The 19,994-nt window shown below is 47.2% G+C and overlaps 1 protein-coding gene across 2 annotated transcripts in view; it reads left to right on the forward strand.

Annotated features, from left to right (window-relative positions):
• PLEKHO1 (pleckstrin homology domain containing O1) overlaps positions 1-19,425 on the forward strand; it is a 39,326-nt gene extending 19,901 nt beyond the window's left edge. For both annotated transcript variants that reach the window (XM_048827898.2, XM_048827899.2), the window contains exons 3-6: positions 414-554; positions 1,576-1,680; positions 4,298-4,399; positions 4,871-19,425. In XM_048827898.2, coding sequence (XP_048683855.1) covers positions 414-554; positions 1,576-1,680; positions 4,298-4,399; positions 4,871-5,623 — 1,101 coding nt within the window. In that variant the 3' untranslated portion in view covers positions 5,624-19,425. The remainder of the gene's footprint in view (positions 1-413; positions 555-1,575; positions 1,681-4,297; positions 4,400-4,870) is intronic.
• Positions 19,426-19,994: the final 569 nt, after the last annotated feature.

Consider the following 19,994-nt stretch of genomic DNA (forward strand, 5'->3'; position numbering starts at 1 on the left):
CAAGGTCACACAGGAAGCCAGCAGCAAATCATGGATTTGAACCCCAGGTCTCTTAACTGCCAGGCTAGCGTTCTAACCACATCCTTCCTCTTGAAGGGTAGGTGGACACCTAACTCCAAAGTGTGTCACTGGAAAGCGCCCTCAAAAATAAATGAGTATACTACTCTGACATCAGTACTGGGTGGACTACAGACAATGCTCTAGCATCAGGTGTGGGGCTCTGTAGATATGCAGTGCAGCTCCAACAACGGAAAGCAATTATAATAAGCACACACAGAGTTACACCACACACGCTATAAATGTATAAACCCTGAGTGATTCCACCAAAGCCATCCCAGCAGTAGCTAGTCTGGAGCGGAAGACCTTTGTCGGCTGCAGCCCGCCACTGACAGTTGCTACTTTTTGCTTCGTAGGTCAAAGATGAAAAAAACATCCAGGAAGTGTTTGACCTGAGCGACTATGAGAAATGCGAAGAGCTCAGGAAGTCCAAAAGCAGAAGCAAAAAGAACCACAGCAAGTTCACGCTAGCACACTCCAAACAGCCTGGAAACACGGTACAGCTTCCTACTCAGCTTGTGCTCACCTTCACCAAGAGATCAGGCTGTACTGACTATGGCAGCATGAGTCAACAGCCCAGTCCCCCCCTTTGTCTTTCTCCAAGATCTAGTGTCCCCGCCCACGCCCAAATTATTGGGTTGGGCACAGGAATCCCTGGGAGGAATTCTCTGGCCTGTGCCATGCAGAGGGTCAGCCTAGATCATCACAGTGGTCCCTTCTGGCTTTAAGACCTATGAACCTCCATCTGTTGGAGGCAGTAGATCCTGCAGTGTTGAGTGATGACTAGGAGTTTTTGCCATTGACTTGTAATGGCAGCAGAATCCAGCCTCTGGCCTCTCTAATTAAATAAGCCAATCATTTAGCTCCAGATCCTTGGAGTGGGATGTTGTGAAGGCCAAGACTATAACAGGGTTAAAAAAAGATCTAGATACATTCATGGAGGATAGGTCCATCAATGGCTATTAGCCAGGATGGGCAGGGATGGTGTCCATAGCCTATTTGCCAGAAGCTGGGAATGAGCAACAGGGGATGGATTACTTGATGATCACCTGTTCTGTTCATTCCCTCTGAAGCACCTGGAATTGCCCACTGTCGGAAGACAGGATACTGGGCTAGATGGACCTTTGGTGTGACCCAGTATGGCCCTTCTTATGTTCTTATATAGTCTAAAGAAGGGACAGGCAAAGCATTTGGGATGGTCTCAACGTGGACCAGATCCTTCACCGGTAACCGAACCATTTAGCAAGACTGGAAACATTTCAGCTGTTAGTGGCAGTTGTGGATTGGCTGGTTGGATATGCTTCTTCCTGAGAAATAAAACAGACCCCCAGTCTAGTTCTCTGCTACCATAAATTGTGTGCTGGGTGGAGCTGCGCTGGCTTGTGTTAGCGGAGACTCCGGGCTTTGTGCATATTCCCACACCCTTTTCTTGGCGGCGTCACGGTGGCCGGGGACCAAGCCAACGCGTTGCCGCCCGGGCGCTGTGCACAGCATTGACATGAATTCCCTCTCTCCTAGGCACCAAATCTGATCTTCCTGGCCGTCAGTCCGGAAGAGAAAGAGTCCTGGATCAACGCCCTCAACTCCGCCATCACCCGAGCCAAAAACCGCATCTTAGACGAGGTGAGAAGTTCTCTCAGGGCCGGGCCCCAGCTTTGTTGTCTCAGCCTTAAGCTTGAGTGAAGCCTTCGGCTTCAGCTCTCCTGCCTCAGGTATGACTGCATAGCAGCCAGTCTCCCAGCCTGTGTAGGGGCTGTGGCTCGGGCTATGAAGTCTGGGGTGGGGGGTGGGCTTCAGAGCCTGAACCACGACTTAAAAGCACAGTCTGCACGACTATTTTTAGCACGGTAGCATGAGCCCTGTGATCCTGAATGTGTCAGCCCGGGCTGGGAAGCTGGCTGCTGCGAGCTGCCGCTGGCTGAGGAGACGAACCTGTCGTGGGGAAGGCCGCCCGCACTTCCCAGCCCAGCGCAAGCATGTCCCTCTTTCTCAGCCTCAAAACCAATGGTGCAAAGCCACTGGGCTCTGGCTAAGGGCAGTCGGCACGTGGGGGGATCGGCGTTTGCAATCCTGGCTCTGGTGGACCCTCTGTGACCATCTAGCTCGTAATAAGCCAGCAGTGATTACATGCCACGAGGCATGACTTCCATATGCCTCGGGCAACTCCTAGGTTATCTCCAGGGGCTATCTATCCTGGGAGAACAGCCTCCTGAGGCACAGCCCCATAAAGCACCCAGGGGGTCACCTGGAAAACAGATGAGATGCGAGGCCCATCTTGCCCTCACCAAAGTGCACAGGAATCCACGCTGTTGTCTGTCTTGTCTGTTTACACTGTGAGCTCCTTGGGGCAGGACTGTCTCTAGATAAGTGTCTGCGCAGGGCCTAGCTAATAGCCAAGGATGAATTTGGGCCTTGTATTTTTAACTACCCGGAGAGCAGCATCCCCCGCCCCATCCCTCCCACCTCCCCATGGCAAGTGTGATGCAAAGGGGTAAAGATGAGAATGAGGCCCTGAGCAAGGCCTTGCCTGCACCCAGAAGTTGCACCAGGTTAACTCAAGATGGTTTTTGAGCCAGTGAAAAGCCCTATGTGGATGCATGTCAGGGACCGAGGTGAGAATGGGTCATGCTTAGAGGTTAGAGCAGTGGCAGTTGGGCCTGGGGGTCAGTGCTGGAATCAGGAGTCAAGAGCAGGGTGGAAACAAGGTAAGAGTAGGGCTGGGAGCTGGGCTGGAGCAGGTTAAGGCCCATGAAGTCTGTCACCTCTCTCAGGCACGGGACAATTCCAAGCCACGAAGCTACGTTGGGCATACTGAGCTGCTCTGTCTCCCGTGAGGCTTATATACCTGCCCTGTGAGTCACCTGACCAGCTCCCAACTTAGGGATTGGCTGGAGCCTAACACCTCACAATGCACTTGTATCATTTTAAAGCTGGCTGTCTCTGTTCAGCTTGCGCTTGTAGGTGTGGCGTGCACACAGGTAACCAGACAGGCCAATCCAGCTGTTCACCAATGCTCTGTACGATAGCAGCAGGAGGACGAACTGTCGGGGCACAGGCCAGCATGGGGATATGATCTCACTCCTGTTAGAATATGGTCACTTCCAAAGTCGCTGCATTATTGTGAACTAAAGTGCGGGATGAACCAAAACAAGGCTGTTTGTGTGAGGATGCGAGGGAGTTTCTGCTGGAAAAAACAAAGATGTATTGTTCCAACTTCCCCATGCAAACAAGGCCTACATTTATCAACACAAGCAAAACTGATGCAAACAAGGTATAAATAGGTAGGAGTGTCCACACGCAAAGTGGCATCTGTTTAACTACATCAGCATAAAATTGCACCTTTTTTCTCAACTGGTGCAAGCAGCTCTCAATCTGGGAAAGCAGTGCTCTTGCATATGGTTTACCATGGCAGATATGGGGTCTGCAAGTCAAAGGAGGGCCACGAAATGGTTTAACAGCCTAGCAGATGGTTTTACACTAGCCTGTCCCTCTCCCAGAACTCAGATGTGATGCCCTGTGATCAATTCAGCCCACATTCACCTGTAATTCAAGTCTAGGGACTTCCCTGTTGTGAATTGTTTTACACGGAAGCTGGTCAGATACTACAGTGATGGGTGGCAGTATAAAAACCTAAGACAGATGATTAGATTCTCTTAATTCTCTTGCTTTTGACCCTACCAAAAGCTCTACCATTTAGTGCTCTGCAAATGCCTTTCAAGGACAGACAGCACATCACGTGAATCTTTGCCAGTGTCTGGAATGTTCGGATGAGTTACCGCCAGTGGAATTCTTTTGCCTCTCCCAAATAACTGATTCCAGTTCAAAGCAAGTTTTGAGTCAAATGGTGTTTGGCAAATGTTAGAGCTTTTGGGTTTCGCTGGTGCATTTCATAATGCAAAGCTGGATTTTCTTATTAGCTGGCATATTTGCCAGGGGTGACCTGCAAACTGTATGTTTGACTGTCGGATTTGCAGTTTGCAATTCAAACAATCTGCCGGCTGAGAGTTCCTCCCTGAAGAAATGAGCAAATTTTTCTGCACAGTGGCAACATTGGAAAGTGTTGCCATCAGCTCATGGACAGATCACAGACAGAAAGACAAAACTGGTTAAATAAATTATGCACCAGGAATTATCGACCCGGCTCCAGTTGCAGAGGCAGGGAGTGATGGCTTGTGGTTTGCATTTCTCAGGCACTGGGATGCTTGACGGCCTTTATTGTCATGCTTGTGTGTCCTTGCAGGTGACTGTTGAGGAGGACAGCTACCTCGCCCATCCGACCCGCGACAGAGCGAAAATCCAACACTCCAGACGGCCTCCGACACGGGGACACTTGATGGCTGTGGTACGTAAGCTAAACCCTGGGCACAAGTTCAGATAGGTCACCTCCGATGTTAGCAATCCCTTATACATTTATTTATTTTGAAATGGATGGAAGAAGGTACAGAGTCTTTTATCCCTGGGTTGAAATGCAACCCGGGTTGGTGAGGCCTGATGGCTGTCTCCTGGCCTGTGTGAAATGAAAAGGCATGTCTCATTCTAGTTCCGAGTACAGAAGTGCCTTACAGGTGGGAAACTGAGGCACAGGGTGGATTAAAAGACTTGCCCAAGGTCATAGGAGGCGGCTGTGTCTGAGCTGGGAACCGGACCCAGGTGTCCTGAGCCTCAGCCCCTAGACTCCCCCTGCTGATGGGCTCATTAGAAATGCACAGAGAGGTTGATTAGTGCCATTGTTGCTATGATGCTCAAAGTAATGGGTGGGCAGCCTCTTCGTCCATCTGCTCATGACTCCCGCCTTTCTCGCCACGCTCTGCAGGCATCTACCTCAACGTCGGATGGCATGCTGACACTGGACCTTATCCAAGAGGAAGACACCTCTCCAGAGGACCACGGGACCTGTGAAGAGAGCTTTCGGGTGGACCTGGATAAGTCTGTGGCACACCTCGCTGCCGGCCGGCGCCGGTCGGATTCGGAGAACGTCAAGTCCTTGGAGAAAGGCCGGACAGTGAGCCTGCCGAGACGGGAGGCGACCTCGTGGGACAAAACTGGGAAACGCAACGACGCCTTCGACAAAGGGACCATGTACACTCCGCAGGTCCCCAAAAAGCTCTCGCACTCGGAAAAGAACAAATGTGCCTCCATGGAGGAGATTTTGTCTCGCCGGGACTCTTCCGCGCACCGGGCGGTGCTGAGGAAGGGGCTGGAGGCTCAGTTTGCCTCGGGTGAGCCCGAGCAGCTGGCCCGGATACAGGAACTGGTTGCACTGAAACTAGAAAAAACTCAGGAACTGCTGACGGAGGTGAAGGGCTATGGGGAAGGGAAGCGAAAGACAAAAGATTTCGCCGCTGCCGCCACCACCACTTCTTCCTCTTCCAAGTCGGACTCTGAGAGCATCTTGCGGGAGACAGAGAGGTTGCTGGGTGAGGCCTCCTCCACCTGGAGCCAAGCCAAGAAGGTGTTACAGGAGATTAAAGAGCTGAGGGACCTGTACAAACAGTTAGAACTGCAACCGTTGGACCCTAAACCCAAACAGATCTCACAGTCTCAGTACAGGAAGAGCATGATGTGAAGGCACGCTTCAGGGTGGGATGGTGGTGATTTCTTTTTATTATTATTTACAGTGTTCGAAACAGTACAAGGTGCCTGTTCTCATCAAAACTTGCTCCTCAAGCTTGACCCCTTCCCCTCCCCAGATCTCCCCCCTCCCCCCATCCCCAGATGAAACAAAAGGTGTTCAAATAAACCAGTTTGGATTCCTACTTTTTTTCAAAGTATCCTTTCTCTGCGTTCTTGGGCTGCTCGTGTCATGCTTGCAGGACGGAAGATCACCAAGACCTGGAAAGCTCCCGGCATACTTGTGGGGACATATGCACAGCAGCAGGGGTAGATATTCTCCCTCTATAGAAGCCCTGGGTTTGCTGCTCTGAACCCAGTGTCCTGCATTACAGCTCTTTGACCAAGAGCATTGGCAACATGGCGTACGTTTTTCCTCCTCTTTAAAAAAGAATCAGCACGTGGAGGTCCCTGTTATCCAAAAACTGTCTGGAAGATGCTTGCCAGTGACATCCAAGCCGGGGTTGGAATTCCGTTGTCAGAACGAGGCGATTCCCAGCCTGGAATGCAGTCTGACGTGTCATGAGAGCATCGGGAGCTCCTTCCTGGACTGCAGTTAACAGGGCTCTTCCCTGGCATTGTTCCTGCACTGATCCCAAACCCTCTTTTGCAAACTCCTGTGGCAGGCAGCTGTTAATACATGTGGTACAAATACAGCCCTCTGTACAGAGGCAACAGGTATGCAATCTGTGTTAAAACTAACCCTGTCTGTCAGCCGATGCTTCGGAGACACCCTCTGGCCCGGTGCAATCAGATTTAGCAACCACAATGTCTTCCTTCTTGTGCAGATGATCAAGGCCTGGAGTCCAACGGGCCGTCATTATTTGTTTTTCATTGTTCTTTCCTTCATTTAGGCTGGAGTGAAATGGAAAGTCAGGGTTTGGCACAGAGGGCAACAGAAAAACTGAGAATTGCTGTTGGTTTAATGGGCCTGATGCTGCTCTCGCTCACACTCCATTTACACGATTGAGCCTCACACAATTGTCTCTTAGCTGACATTGATGTGAGGTCAGTATCAGGCCCACTGAAACTCAAATGGATCCCAAATTAGAGCTCAGATATCCTCGCCTCACTGATGTCTAGCACTTTTCTAAGTAGGTGGCTCAGCTTTCATGCACTTAAGCAGCAGGACAAGAGGGAAATATGCTAAGATTTCTCTCAGGGCTTAAAGTACACTGGCAAATTAACATCAGTTGTTTTTTCAAAGAAATCTAATTTCCTTGCCTATGTTGCAAAGAACCCCTGAGAATATTAAGAACAACTGAGTTTTAATGTCTAATTTCCTTTTCACTGTTTACATTTTGTGCCTCTCACATATTTGAAATGAGACTAGTTATGTTGAGGTCTGTGTCTGGTCAGTTTCACTCATATTGCCGGCTAAGGCTGTGATGTTTGGGTTGCAAACGCTGCAAGGAAATGTTGATCTGTGTTTTTTAAAAGCTCCCACCAGTTGGAATTAAATAACATTGGTGGAAATATTTCTATTGGCCTAAGCTTCTTTAACAGCTGGTTGTTTGCAAAGCTTAAATTTGGGGCCCAATTTCACCTCACAATGTCCTTTTAAGATATTCATATCTCTTTTCAAAACCTATCCTTCAAACGTCAGAAAAATCTCTGGCTCACTTCAGTTCTTATCACAAAGCCACACAGACATGCTGTCATGATAGAAATGGGGAGATTTGGCTTTTACAGAATTTACAAGAAGTATTCTTTTCTTGATTTGTTTTTTTAACATTTTGACCACTCAATGGGTGCATTTTTACAGTCTGTGGAATCAAATTTAATCCCTTAAAAAAAAGAGAGATTTAAAAAAAAACCCTGACATGTAAGCCATTCTGACAGTGCCCTTCTATGTCATCTCTCTTTGATCCAGAAGGAAACAAGAAAAAAAATCTTCAAATAGTTTTCAGATATAATGTTAAGCATTAAAAATAACCCAGTTCTCAAAATAGAAAAGCTGTTTTAAAATCTAGAGGTTCTAATTACACTGGATTAGCATGGACATGTGTCATGAGTGGGGTTGAGATTCTAGGCACTTGAATAATATCAAAATGTATGTATGTAAAAACACTGATTGGGTTATACAGTTCTAGCAAGATGCCCAAAGTCTAAGGCGCATATGGGGGTCACTGAACACACCCAAGAAACCCACAGTTATGTAGAAACTTGCTCCTTAAAAATCTGTCTTGTGCAACCTGCCAAGGTAATGACAAAAACTGTTTGGTTAACAGGGGTGGTTATCTGACTATAGGGAAAACAAAACAGTCCTAGAGACTTGGCAGGTGTCTTGAATAGTCACCTAAGACAGGGGTGGATTTGTCCATTGGAGGTGGGGCTTGGTGCAAGTTTCACTCTATGGGAGTAATTACCCAGGGTTCCAGGCAGGTTTGTACAGTAGGTCTGCTACCTTGAAGCTAGCTTGGGTTTATTGACAAGAATGGTGGTACACCCTGTGGCTGCAGTGTAGACATACTCTGTATATTTATGGAGCTAAGGAGTTGCAGCACCTGGGCAGGAGACCACCTGTTGGTTTGGAAGCAGGTTTGTCCTACAACGAAAACTCACAGGTCACGTAGTTGTTGGAGCTGTGCAAAATTTTGCAACAGGTTCTCAGCTTGGGACCAGGTTTTGTTGAGCTTCACCAACCTTCCTGCTAACCTAGGGTGGACTTCTGAGCAAACGGGGGCGGGAAGAGTTATGGTTTGTAGAGGGAACCATTCCGGATGGATTTGCATGGTTTTGACGCCTGAATTGGGCAGTTGTGGGTTTGGTTCAGCCCAAAAGTCCTGTGATACAAACCCAGTGAAGTGAGTTCAAAAAAGAAACCATCACACTAGTGCCCCTGAAAACCAAAACAGACAAGTTTCATACAGCTCTAGCCACAGCATTTATGTCTGGACATCATGATTCTGCATCAGAACAGAGTCATGATGTGATGCTGTGAGATCACGGTCTCCTCCTCATGCCACGGTGACATTGATCTTACCCTGGAGCATCCCAAGAGGAAGGGATTCAAAAATCACCCAAACAAAAACTGGGATGAGCGGCAACTCAAAGGAATTGGAATCCTCCCCATCCAATCAAATTCCTAAAGTCCCCCCTGCCCGTGAGCTCAGAGCTCATGTTGGGGGTGGGAGGGAAAGAGGTACGGTGGGCCATCTCCCACTCCTTGTTTCTGTGCCTGGGTCATGAACATCACCAAGGTTTTCATGACCCTTCCGTGCCGTGGGCACCTCCAAAATGCCTACTGCAGCTGCTTCTGAGTGAAATTCTGGCCCCACTGACATCAGTGAAGCCAGGATTCCACCTTCTGATTTGAAGCAGAGCTAACTTTAAGATTTTAAGGGTCCCAACAAAGGGGTTATTTTTGAGGTGCTCATTCCCCTTCTATATCCCACCTCCATCTCTCCTTCTCCCTCCCTGGTCGATGAGCGTAGACAGCACTTGGCTTTTACAATCCCACGCTGTGGCACAAAGAGAGGCCCCAAAGCTGGCCAGGCCTGTCCCACTCCTTTGGCCTTTCCCTCACCCAGCAGCGTTGCCAGAGAATTTGGTAAGACTGCACGTTCACATTGTCATTCATTATTTGTAGAGCGGGCTGGAAATTTTCCAATGGAATGTTTTTCCTTTGGAAACCAAAACTTCCCATGAGAACATGTCAATTTTGATAAAATTTTGTTTCAGGGGGAAAAAAGTGAGGGGGGAAAACAAGAGTTTTGATGAGTTCGAAACATTTTGTTATGACATTTTCAGAATGGAACACGTCAGTATTTTAGTTTTGAAATTTATATTACAAAAATGTAAACTCATTTTAAAACGCCAACACTGAAACAAGAGAGACAAGGTGGGTGAGGTCTTATCTTTTATTGGACCAACTTCTGTTAGTGAGAGAGACAAGCTTTTGCGCTTACACGGAGCTCTAAAACATTTCAATTGGCCCCAAACCAAAACTTTTTCAGAAATGTCAGTTTCTGGAAAATTTTGAAATTCTTTGGTTTTGTTCTAGTTTGTAATTACGCAAATTTAGAGATCACTGAATTTCCTGCAAAACAGAAATTCCAATTCCCACACAGCTCTAGTCAGGTATCAGGACTCACTGTGTGAGATGTGGTACATTTTTATTGCTGGTAGGTCTATTACAGTAGCGCCTAAGAGTCCCAGTCATGGATCAAGTCCCATGGCGCTAGATGCTGTACAAACACAGAACAAAGAGACAGACCTTGCCCCCAACATGGGATATAATTCCCCCTCCATTCACTTGTAATCTCTTTTATTTTATTTTAAATTTCACCAAATTTTCCCCATTTGTCAATCCCTTTTGTGGGATTACAGAGAAAAGCCAAATACAAGAGAGAGTGGCATGTGTGCGGAAAACATGCCAATCAGTTTAGTACTGCTGTTACCTTCCTTTCCGAGCACATCTTTCTGAGTTAAAAACGGCATGAGGAATTGTGGTGGGGAAGGGAGATAATGTGTGGGAGGAATGTTCGTGAGGACTCGGGGTCTGCGTAGGGAGGAGGTGGGGTAAAGAGACCAAGGGTGTGATTCTCCATTCCTTTGCACTTTGTGCAGTCATTTGCGTCAGTGCAAAGAAGGTGCATTTTACACCCATTATGCACTGATACAAATGACTGAACAAGGGGCAGGGCAAACAGAGAACCTGGCCCCACATCCTGTGTGTCGTTGATTCATCTGATCTTTCACAGCAAGTTGCAATTTTTGGTTTTAAACCTTCTGTGCATCAAGAAACAAAAAATCGAGTCAGTTTCACTGATGCTCCATAGTCAGATCTTTTCAATCCAGCTGCGCATATTGGGAAGCAGCATGGCGTAGTGGATAGAGCATTGGACTGAGACTCAGGAGATCGGCATCCTACTCCCAGCTCTGCTGCTGGGTGAGCTTGGGCAAATCACTCTCTCCCTCAGTTTCCCCAGCTGTGAAATGGGGAGAAAGATACTGACCTTCTCTGTAAACCACTTGGAGATCTATGGATGAAAAGTGCTCTGTAAGAGCTAGATATTATGATGCGCTGACTAGCTGCTGTCTGGTTTATAAGGCACTGCACACTAGTGTGGAAAGTTTGTATTGGTATTAGGTTTTCTGGTTCTGGAGCAATTGCAAGGCCATTTTTTTCACTGTGTAGCTAAGGGACTGTCTGACCAAGGTTGCCAGTGGCAGCTCTGATGGCCCTCAGAGCAAGCCTGCATGCTCATTTCTCTGTTATACTGTATCCCATGCTCCTGAGGTCAAATTCCACTCCTGCCGTTCAGGCCGCATCAATGCCGTGGGCAAATTGAGGAACCAAGGGCTACAAAGAGCGTAGCTGCAGTGAATGGGTTTGCAACCGAAGGATTGTAACTCCCGAAAGACAAAGCCAGCAATCATCCAGGGAAGGGAATCATTCTCCTGTTCTCACTGACCTGCCACTGAAATCAGTTGGGGTATGTTGGGAGAATAGGGGACCTTAGAGTTTTTTTCCCCCACCTTCCTCTGTAGCATGGTTGTGATCATCCGGACATCTCAGCTAATCAATTCCCTCCCATTGCAGGAGCTTGGGATACTGGGGGCACCTCCCACTCGTTCTCTGGCTGTGGTGCAGTTTCATTTCCTGCAGACTGAAATGTTTTGGTCTAACTAAAATCTTTGGGCACAGCGCAAGGGTAACTGGGTGAAATGTGATATCCTGGAGGTCAAGCTAGATGATCGATCTGATGGTCCCTTCTGGCCGTCAACTCAAGGAGCCTATGAAATAGCGGGGTGAGGAAATAAGGCTTAAGCTCCCCTGCTCAAATGGCATTTTGTGACTCCCATGACCCAAAACATACAGTGAATAACACGGTGGCCATGGTTCCCCGATTCTCCATTGCCTGCACCATGTGTGATTCACCCCTGTGCCAAGTGGGCTATAATGCTACAGAATCAGAACACCAGTGTTTGCCCCCACTTTGCACTGGTCTAAATGGGGTGCAGGATGATTGGGAAAAAAATCAAGCTTGGGGGCTTCAAAGCTAGTTTTGCACTCAGTGCGGTCCGCCCATTTGTCGGCTCTGCGCTCAGCCAGCTGAGTCGAGCTCGTGTCTAGCTTGAGCTAAAAAGACAGAGCAGCAGGCTCAGCTTTAAAATTTCTCGGTGGCTTTATTTAATTAATTAACTTAGTTAAAGAAATGGGTCCGGAATTGCCCCTGGCACCAGGCAGCCACATATTCGTGGCTCTAATTGCCAGCAAATTTTCATTTAGACCGAGAAAAAGGGGTCATGAATAAAGCAGCATGGAAAACGCTACGTGAAGGGGTCTTTTATATCCTTGCTCCCCACCCACTAAGACCAAATCAAGGGGAGAATATGCCCAGAAGCCAATAACTTTTTTTTTTTGCATGCCTCTTACTTAAATCTTTTGCTGCTGGCTCCTTGATTCTCACTGCACCTGCCCCAAAACCCAGTCACACTGCAATGAAATCATCGCTCTATATGGCAGGCATTGCTGGTTCCCCCAGCTGCGCCTCCTGGGCGTGGCAGGTGGAGGACACCTCGAATGGCACATTCAGGAGCTCAGCAGTTGTGTTCCACCTGTATGTACCTGGGGCATTCAGCACTGCGGGTGGGTTCTCCCTGAAAATAGCAAGATGGATAGGTATAGTCAAAGGGTTAAAAAGAAATGGGTAATCAATGTTTTTATCAAGTTTGATTTAAAAAACGAGATCCATTTTGCATAGAGCCCTTCGTGTCAAGCCTGAGCTGGCTGAAATGGCATAGCCCAAGAAGGAGAGCGCTTGACAGGAGTGCTACCAAAACACAGCAGATGCCTGTGGCTCCCACGAGCACAGCAGTGCAGCGACAGCAGGGGCCCTTTGGTTGACACTCCAGGGAGACAAGGCATCTGGAGGATTGGTTTGGAACTGGGTAAATGCAGCCCCTGAAAAATGTCACGCCCTGAGCACTGCACTTAGATCAACCTCACCCCCAGTGTAGACGCAGCGGTGTCGACAAAAGAATTCTGCCATCTGGTGAAATCCATGTCTTTTTGTGTATGTTTTTATGTTGGAAGAAAAAATTGCAGATGCTAAGATTGTTTTTGGCACAAAATTCAAGAAGTCTTGTGCCACGGTCTGTCATTGTTCCAGTTGTATGTGGACCGATGACTGTTTCCCAACCTCTTCTTTCACTTCCAATTTGGGCATTACAATCCCGTAACCAGGACAAGATCGTGGTTTGGTATTTCTTTCATTACATTGTTCAATTCTGCATAGAATCGCTCTTTCTCTTCTTCATGTGCATCGGATGTTGGAGCATATGCCTGGACTCTGATGCACTTAATGTGCCGAGAGTGGAATCGAGCTGCCAGTAGCTTATCTGATATTGGCTGCCAATTCATATGTGATTTCTTTGCAGCGCTATTCCTGATGATTTCTACACCTCCCTCATGTTCAGTTCCATCTGAATATAACATTGTTTTTTCTCCAGATGTTATCATACCTTCATCTTTCCATCTAACTTCACAAAGTCCTAGGTTGTCAATTTTATATCTATCCATTTATTTGATTACCTGTGCTACTTTTCCTGCACTATTCAGAGTTCGTACATTCCAGGTAGCTATGGATGTATTCTTTTTGGCCATCAGAATTTGGACCATCGAGTGGGTGACTTCCCGATGGATTTGATCATCCACTGTCATAATGCTTTCATAGAATCATAGAATCATAGAATATCAGGGTTGGAAGGGACCTCAGGAGGTCATTTAGTCCAACCCCCTGCCCAGAGCAGGACCAATCCCCAACTAAATCATCCCAGCCAGGGCTTTGTCAAGCCTGACCTTAAAAACTTCTAAGGAAGGGGATTCCACCACCTCCCTAGGTAACGCATTCCAGTGTTTCACCACTCTCCTCGTGAAAAAGTTTTTCCTAATATCCAACCTAAATCTCCCCCACTGCAACTTGAGACCATTACTCCTTGTCCTGTCATCTACTATCACTGAGAATAGTCTAGATCCATCCTCTTTGGATCCACCTTTCAGGTAGTTGAAAGCAGCTATCAAATCCCCCCTCATTCTTCTCTTCCGTAGACTAAACAATCCCAGTTCCCTCAGCCTCCCCTCATAAGTCATGTGTTCCAGACCCCTAATCATTTTTGTTACCCTTCGCTGGACTCTCTCCAATTTATCCACATCCTTCTTGTAGTGTGGGGCCCAAAACTGGACACAGTACTCCAGATGAGGCCTCACCAATGTCGAATAGAGGGGAACGATCAGGTCCCTCGATCTGCTGGCAGTGCCCCTACTTATACACCCCAAAATGCCATTGGCCTTCTTGGCAACAAGGGCACACTGTTGACTCATATCCAGCTTCTCGTCCACTGTCACCCCTAGGTCCTTCTCTGCAGAACGGCTGCCTAGCCATTCGGTCCGTAGTCTGTAGCGGTGCATTGGATTCTTCCGTCCTAAGTGCAGGACTCTGCACTTGTCCTTGTTGAACCTCATCAGATTTCTTTTGGCCCAATCCTCCAATTTGTCTAGGTCCCTCTGTATCCTATCCCTACCCTCCAGCATATCTACCACTCCTCCCAGTTTAGTGTCATCTGCAAACTTGCTGAGAGTGCAATCCACACCATTCTCCAGATCATTAATGAAGATATTGAACAAAACCGGCCCCAGGACCAACCCTTGGGGCACTCCATTAGATACCGGCTGCCAACTAGACATGGAGCCATTGATCACTACCCGTTGAGCCCGACAATCTAGCCAACTTTCTACCCATCTTGTAGTGCATCCATCCAGCCCATACTTCTTTAACTTGCTGACAAGAATACTGTGGGAGACCGTGTCAAAAGCTTTGCTAAAGTCAAGGAACAACACGTCCACTGCTTTCCCCTCATCCACAGAGCCCGTTATCTCATCATAGAAGGCAATTAGATTAGTCAGGCATGACTTTCCCTTGGTGAATCCATGCTGACTGTTCCTGATCACTTTCTCTCGTCACTTTCCATCCTCCTCAGGCTGTGATTTTTGGTTTATGTGGTTTATGTGAGTAGTTTCTGTAGCTAGAACTTGGGGTTTTTTTACAGTGATGGGAAGCCGCCGCATCGACCAACCCTCCTCCTTTTTGATCTCAGTTTGGGACCCTCCTCCTTTTCGATTCTGGCTTGGGTCCGGCACTGGCGGAGTTGCATTATATTATATATAAAGAAAAAGTTGTTTCAGACTGAAATATTGAAATTTTTCATTCCGAACATGTCAAATCAGGATGTTTTGATATTGTCAGAACTTTTTCCCACCCTGTTTTTTCGCCCCCAAAACAAAATTCCAGCAAAATCGATCTAATTTTGCGGGAACCTCCTATTCCAATGGAATAGGGTTCTATCCAAATTTGTCATGACAAGGAATAGGCCGTCTGGCTGTTCATCTGTCTACATCTCCCCTCGCTCTCTGCAGAGCTACTCTGTCTCACAGTTCCCCTTTGCAGTGAGGCAGCTACTGGTCACCAAACCACCCATTCCCCAGTTAGTCTCATTCTCTGCTCAAAGGTTAAAAAAACAAACCACCAGAGACCACGGTGCTGCTCAGCAATGAAAATCACCAGACCACGGTGCTTTCCTGTGCAGCACTGCTGGGAAGAGTGTTATGGCACAACAGTGACTCTCAAGCTCTGTTCTGTTGCAGCTCACTTCAAAATCTTATTTCCTAGCCTCCATTCCACCAGCGAGTTTGTTGGGTCCCGGGGAAAGGCATTAAGTGGGCAAGGCAGACTTAAAAGCTGGGACTGTTGCATGCATCTTGTTGCTACTGTCTAAGGGAATTGGTTTAGTAGCTAGGGGACTGGACTAGGAGTCTGCAACCTTAGTTCAATTCCTGGCTCTGGTGCTGCGTGACCTTGGGCTAGTCATGTCATTGCTGCGCCGCCATTCCCCTCCCCCACCCTGTGCAAAAAGATCACTGTAAACCTGACTTGCTTTGATAAAGAGTGTTGAGAACTGCTGTGCAGATCTAGGGATTACTGATGTATAGGACGGGAGGGCCTAGAGGCCCCAACCCAGATTGTGCCTGGTGCTGCTCAGACAGAGATAGTTCCTGCTCCAAAGAATCCATGGTGTGAACAGACAAGGGGTGAGAGGGGAAACTGAGGCACAGTGGGGTTTTACCACTACTGTTCAGTAGAAGTGTAGCTGGCATGGAAGTGAAAACACCAGGGGCCATATGAGCCATGTGTACACTAGTGCTGGCACCACCAATGCGAGAGCAACAATGGGAGATTTTTAAAAGACTAGTGTAGACGAGGCTCTATTGTGGTTTTGTATCTAGTGGGTTTTTACTGAGTTTAGTAATAAGTCAGACCTGGGTTTGTCTGAAACTTGTCCCCCAGGCTGGCTTGATACTCTGCCCTGATCTCGTCTGAAACCCAGCCCTGGGCTTGCTCAGAATATCTTAACTTCAACAAACCTGACTCAAGTTCAGGGCTCATAACAAAACCCAGAATCTGGGATGTCCTCACACAGCCGTGCTTGTGGGCCCTTAGAGAACTGCCTGTCCTTAAACCAGTTCTCTAGGAATGGTTCCAAACAGTTTTCCTGAATCTCCTACTCTGTGCTGTCTATCCTTTCATTTCAGAGAATCGCTCCCTGTATTCTTTTTTCAGGGAAATATTTCTCACCACCCCCACCCCCCCGATATACACACTCCTAAACACTCACGTCCCTCCAAAAAAGTCCCTCTTAAACCCAGTGGAGTACAGATACATCCCTATTTTGGCCTCTCCAAATGTCTCTGTCTAGTGGGAATGAACAAACACAAATACCACACAGGCAGTAAACAAGATGCCAACTTTTCTCCTTCCTCTGCCAGCAGACTGGGCCCCCCGATTCTTGCAGGCTCCTATTCCTAGCAACGTTGGTGGAGGATTATCTATTTATTTTTTTTTAACTCTCTCAGTAGTAAGTTGGACACTGCCGGTCCAGGTAGGCGCTAAACCCCTAAGTGATTAGTTTAGCTTTCCGCCCACATGCCCCTCCTCCCCTGCTAAACTGACATTGAATTTCAATTTGCAAGCTGGGAAATAAGTGATGGTCCCATTCCCCCTCCCAGTAAACACTGACGGGCTCTCCAGAGGACTGGGAGATGGTTGTAGCTGAACCACAGGAAACCGCAGTGAAACAAAAGGCTGCTGGAGGAACAGAACACAGGGACGAGGATGATTATGACACAAATGGGGTGGGGGAACTGCAGGGGGGTGAAGAGAGAAGAGCTGTTGGAGACGGCAATAGGACTCTTTAAAAGCAATAAAATGAGACTATAAATAAGCGCCAGAGCCCGAGGAGAAGTGGGATAATCTCTGGGCAGGGGGCACATGGATCTCTCCCAAGCTGGTTAGAGAAGGGAAGAGAGAGCGAAGGTGTCATAGACCATTTCTGTCATCACTGTCATGGTTAGAGAAGCGGAGGGAGAATGAGTGCAGTGGGCAAAGCCAGGGCTGGGCTAAGAGTATATTGCAAGCAGTCGAGACACCTACATGCAGATCTATTTGGGCATGGCCCAAGGGCTAAGTTTGGTCCCATTTCAGCAGTCCACCCCATTCAGCAATTTGCTCTCAGGTGCTTTGCTGGACAGGGATGTGCTTAAGCACCTGCTTAAGTATTTTACTGAACCAGGATCCTCAAATGGAACCTGCAGCTGCTCCTGCCGTATCACAGGAAAGCCAGTACAAATGCTGACTGGCCAGTGGTTCTTACTGCTGCTGAACTCCTCCAATGAGCCATTTCTGTTCATCTGTCACATGCGGATGGTGCTCAGGGCCATATGAGTTTTATTTATTTGTTACAAAAGCAGAGGCAGATTGTGATCATGACGAATTGCCATCACAGCCCTGGGCACTGCAAATTTTGGGCAGCCCCTCTTATGGGTTCCAAACTCATGATCTGGTTCCACCTGGTAAATAAAGAGACCGATTCTTTTAGTTATGATGTAGCAGCTGCTCTAAAAGCAATGGGCTGGATTCTCATCTGGTGACCTGCTGACTTCCATGCAGCCATGCCACTTTATATCAGCTGTGGAATCTTGCACCAGATTGTTTTAAGAGTGGTGCATCCAGAAATAGAAAACTATTAGCATTCTGAGTGTGTGTGTGTGTGGGGGGGGAAACCGGTGTGAATGGACACAGACCCCTGCCTGCAAACATTCCCCTAGTACTGCCACCTAAACTGAGGTTAGAGACGGACCTGAGGCACATAGTGTTTCATTAGCTGTGAGGGATGCATTAGGCAGGCAGAATTGTAGGTAAGATCTTTATTGAGCATACCACAAGGCCAATGTTACATGCATAAAGGCCAGTGTTTGTCCAGTCGTAGTCTGGCCACCTGTTTGAACCACCAAATAGCGTCCTTCCTGGAATTGGACCCTCTATCTCCAGTCCCACTCATCATACGCCACATGGAGAAAATTCTGATCTGAACTAAGTTTGTGGGGGATATAACTGGGTTTCGGTTCCAGGACTTAGGCTCAGCGCATTATAGAAGCAGAAACCAGCTACAAAGCTTAGATCCCATTGGAACTTCTTCACAGTGCACGAAAACTTGGATATTGGGATTTTGTTCAGATCCATCTCTAATAAAAGTACCACCCGATCTCCCTTTCCTGGGAATAACTTCCATTTTTAGAGTGTTCTGTATTATAAAGAAGCTTTTTCCCTTTTTCACTCGACTGTTAACAGACAAGTGTATTTTTGTATATCCAATACTTGAAGGAATCAGATACCACTTTCCCCCTCTCATCTTTATTCCTGCTATTGTAATTAAAATTCTGCTGACTTCCTTCCCCGATGTATTTCCCATCTCCCTCCGTGCTCATCTGCTGCCCTAGACTCCATGCGTGAGAACTGAGACGGTGAATGAAAATCAGTCCCTCATGATTACGATACCTTGTGCCTAAAGAACCTCGTGGTTCTGCCCCCAACTCAAATAGCAAGTCCTGGCTCAGAGAGAAGGGTGGGATTTTCAAAGGAGGCTAATGGGAAACAAAGGAGGGATTTTTCAGACTCTCTAAGAGATTTAGGAGCACAAATCCTTTGAAAGTCAAGTCATTGAGGCCCAGATCCTCATTGATTTCAATGGAAGTTAGGCACCTAAATACCATAAAGGGTCTGGGCCTTAGGCACTGAGGAAAATTCCACCACTTACTCCCTTAATTGTCTTGGAAAGTCCCATCTTAAGAGTGCATTGTATCCAGGGGCTTTGAAGATGCTACAACCTTTTGCTACAGCCACTCAATGAACTATTTACAAATGTGATACGATTCCACTTGCAGTGTTGGTCCCAGGGTATGAGAGAGACAAGTTGGGCGAGGTGCTCTCTGTTATCGGACCAACTTCTTTTGGTGAGAGAGACAAGCTTTTGAGCTTACACACAGCTCTTCTTCAGGTCTGAAGCTCAAAAGTTTGTCTCTTTCACCAACAGAAGTAGGTTTGATAACAGATAGTACCTCACCCAAGTTGTGTCTCTCTAACAGGATTATATTGTTGCTTGATTGGCCAATTCTATTCTTTTCTCTCCCGCCCCCCCCATCTGTATTTTGTGTTTAAAGTTCTCCCTCTTCCTCTCCGCTTTTTTTGTGTTCCTTTCGGAAAACAATCTGCACTGATTTTTATGTAAAATAAACCTCCCATGTGTACAGACTCTGGGGCATTGCTCCAGTCTGTTGCAGCTCTGTTTACTTTGATTGATTTTAAGACTGTGACAAAAAAAAATAAAATTAAAATGAGAATTTAAAAACAATAAAAACCGAGAAGAAAGTGTGTTTTTTTATGGGTTTTGCTTCACTAGTACAGATACTTCTTTCCAGGTATAATACTTTGAGCACCTGGAGCATCTTTCCATATGGATGGATCCAATTCTTTCCCGGGAGCATTTCTCAGTTATAGCACTGTGTTTGGGAACAGGTAATTAGATAGAGGGCATTATAACAAAGCGGAATGCACAGTATTGCTTACAAAGGGAGACATGGGCAATAATCTGGAATCTACCTCTGAGCAGCCACACACCCCCTATCATGGAGGTTAACCCTTCGGAATCCAGTTTTCCAAAAAATCAGGCCAAATGGAGCCCTGGAGTATCCCTCTTCTCAGCCTAAAGTCAGAAGCTGTGACGCGCTGCAGATCTCTACGGATGGTGAACGCAAGCAATAAGCCATTTTTAGTCTGTGCCGATGCAAGTAATGAGGCGGTGGGTGCTTATTTGTGGTGTCAGACCAAAAATATCAGGTGCAGCCCTTTGCAACCCAGAACGTCTCCAACGAGACGTTGGTGTTTGGGTGCCCCTCCAGCAGCTCCTTTTGAGGCATGTTTGCAAGC

The sequence above is a fragment of the Caretta caretta genome, chromosome 24 (assembly GCF_965140235.1).
Source record: "Caretta caretta isolate rCarCar2 chromosome 24, rCarCar1.hap1, whole genome shotgun sequence".
NCBI classification, from domain to species: Eukaryota; Metazoa; Chordata; order Testudines; family Cheloniidae; genus Caretta; species Caretta caretta.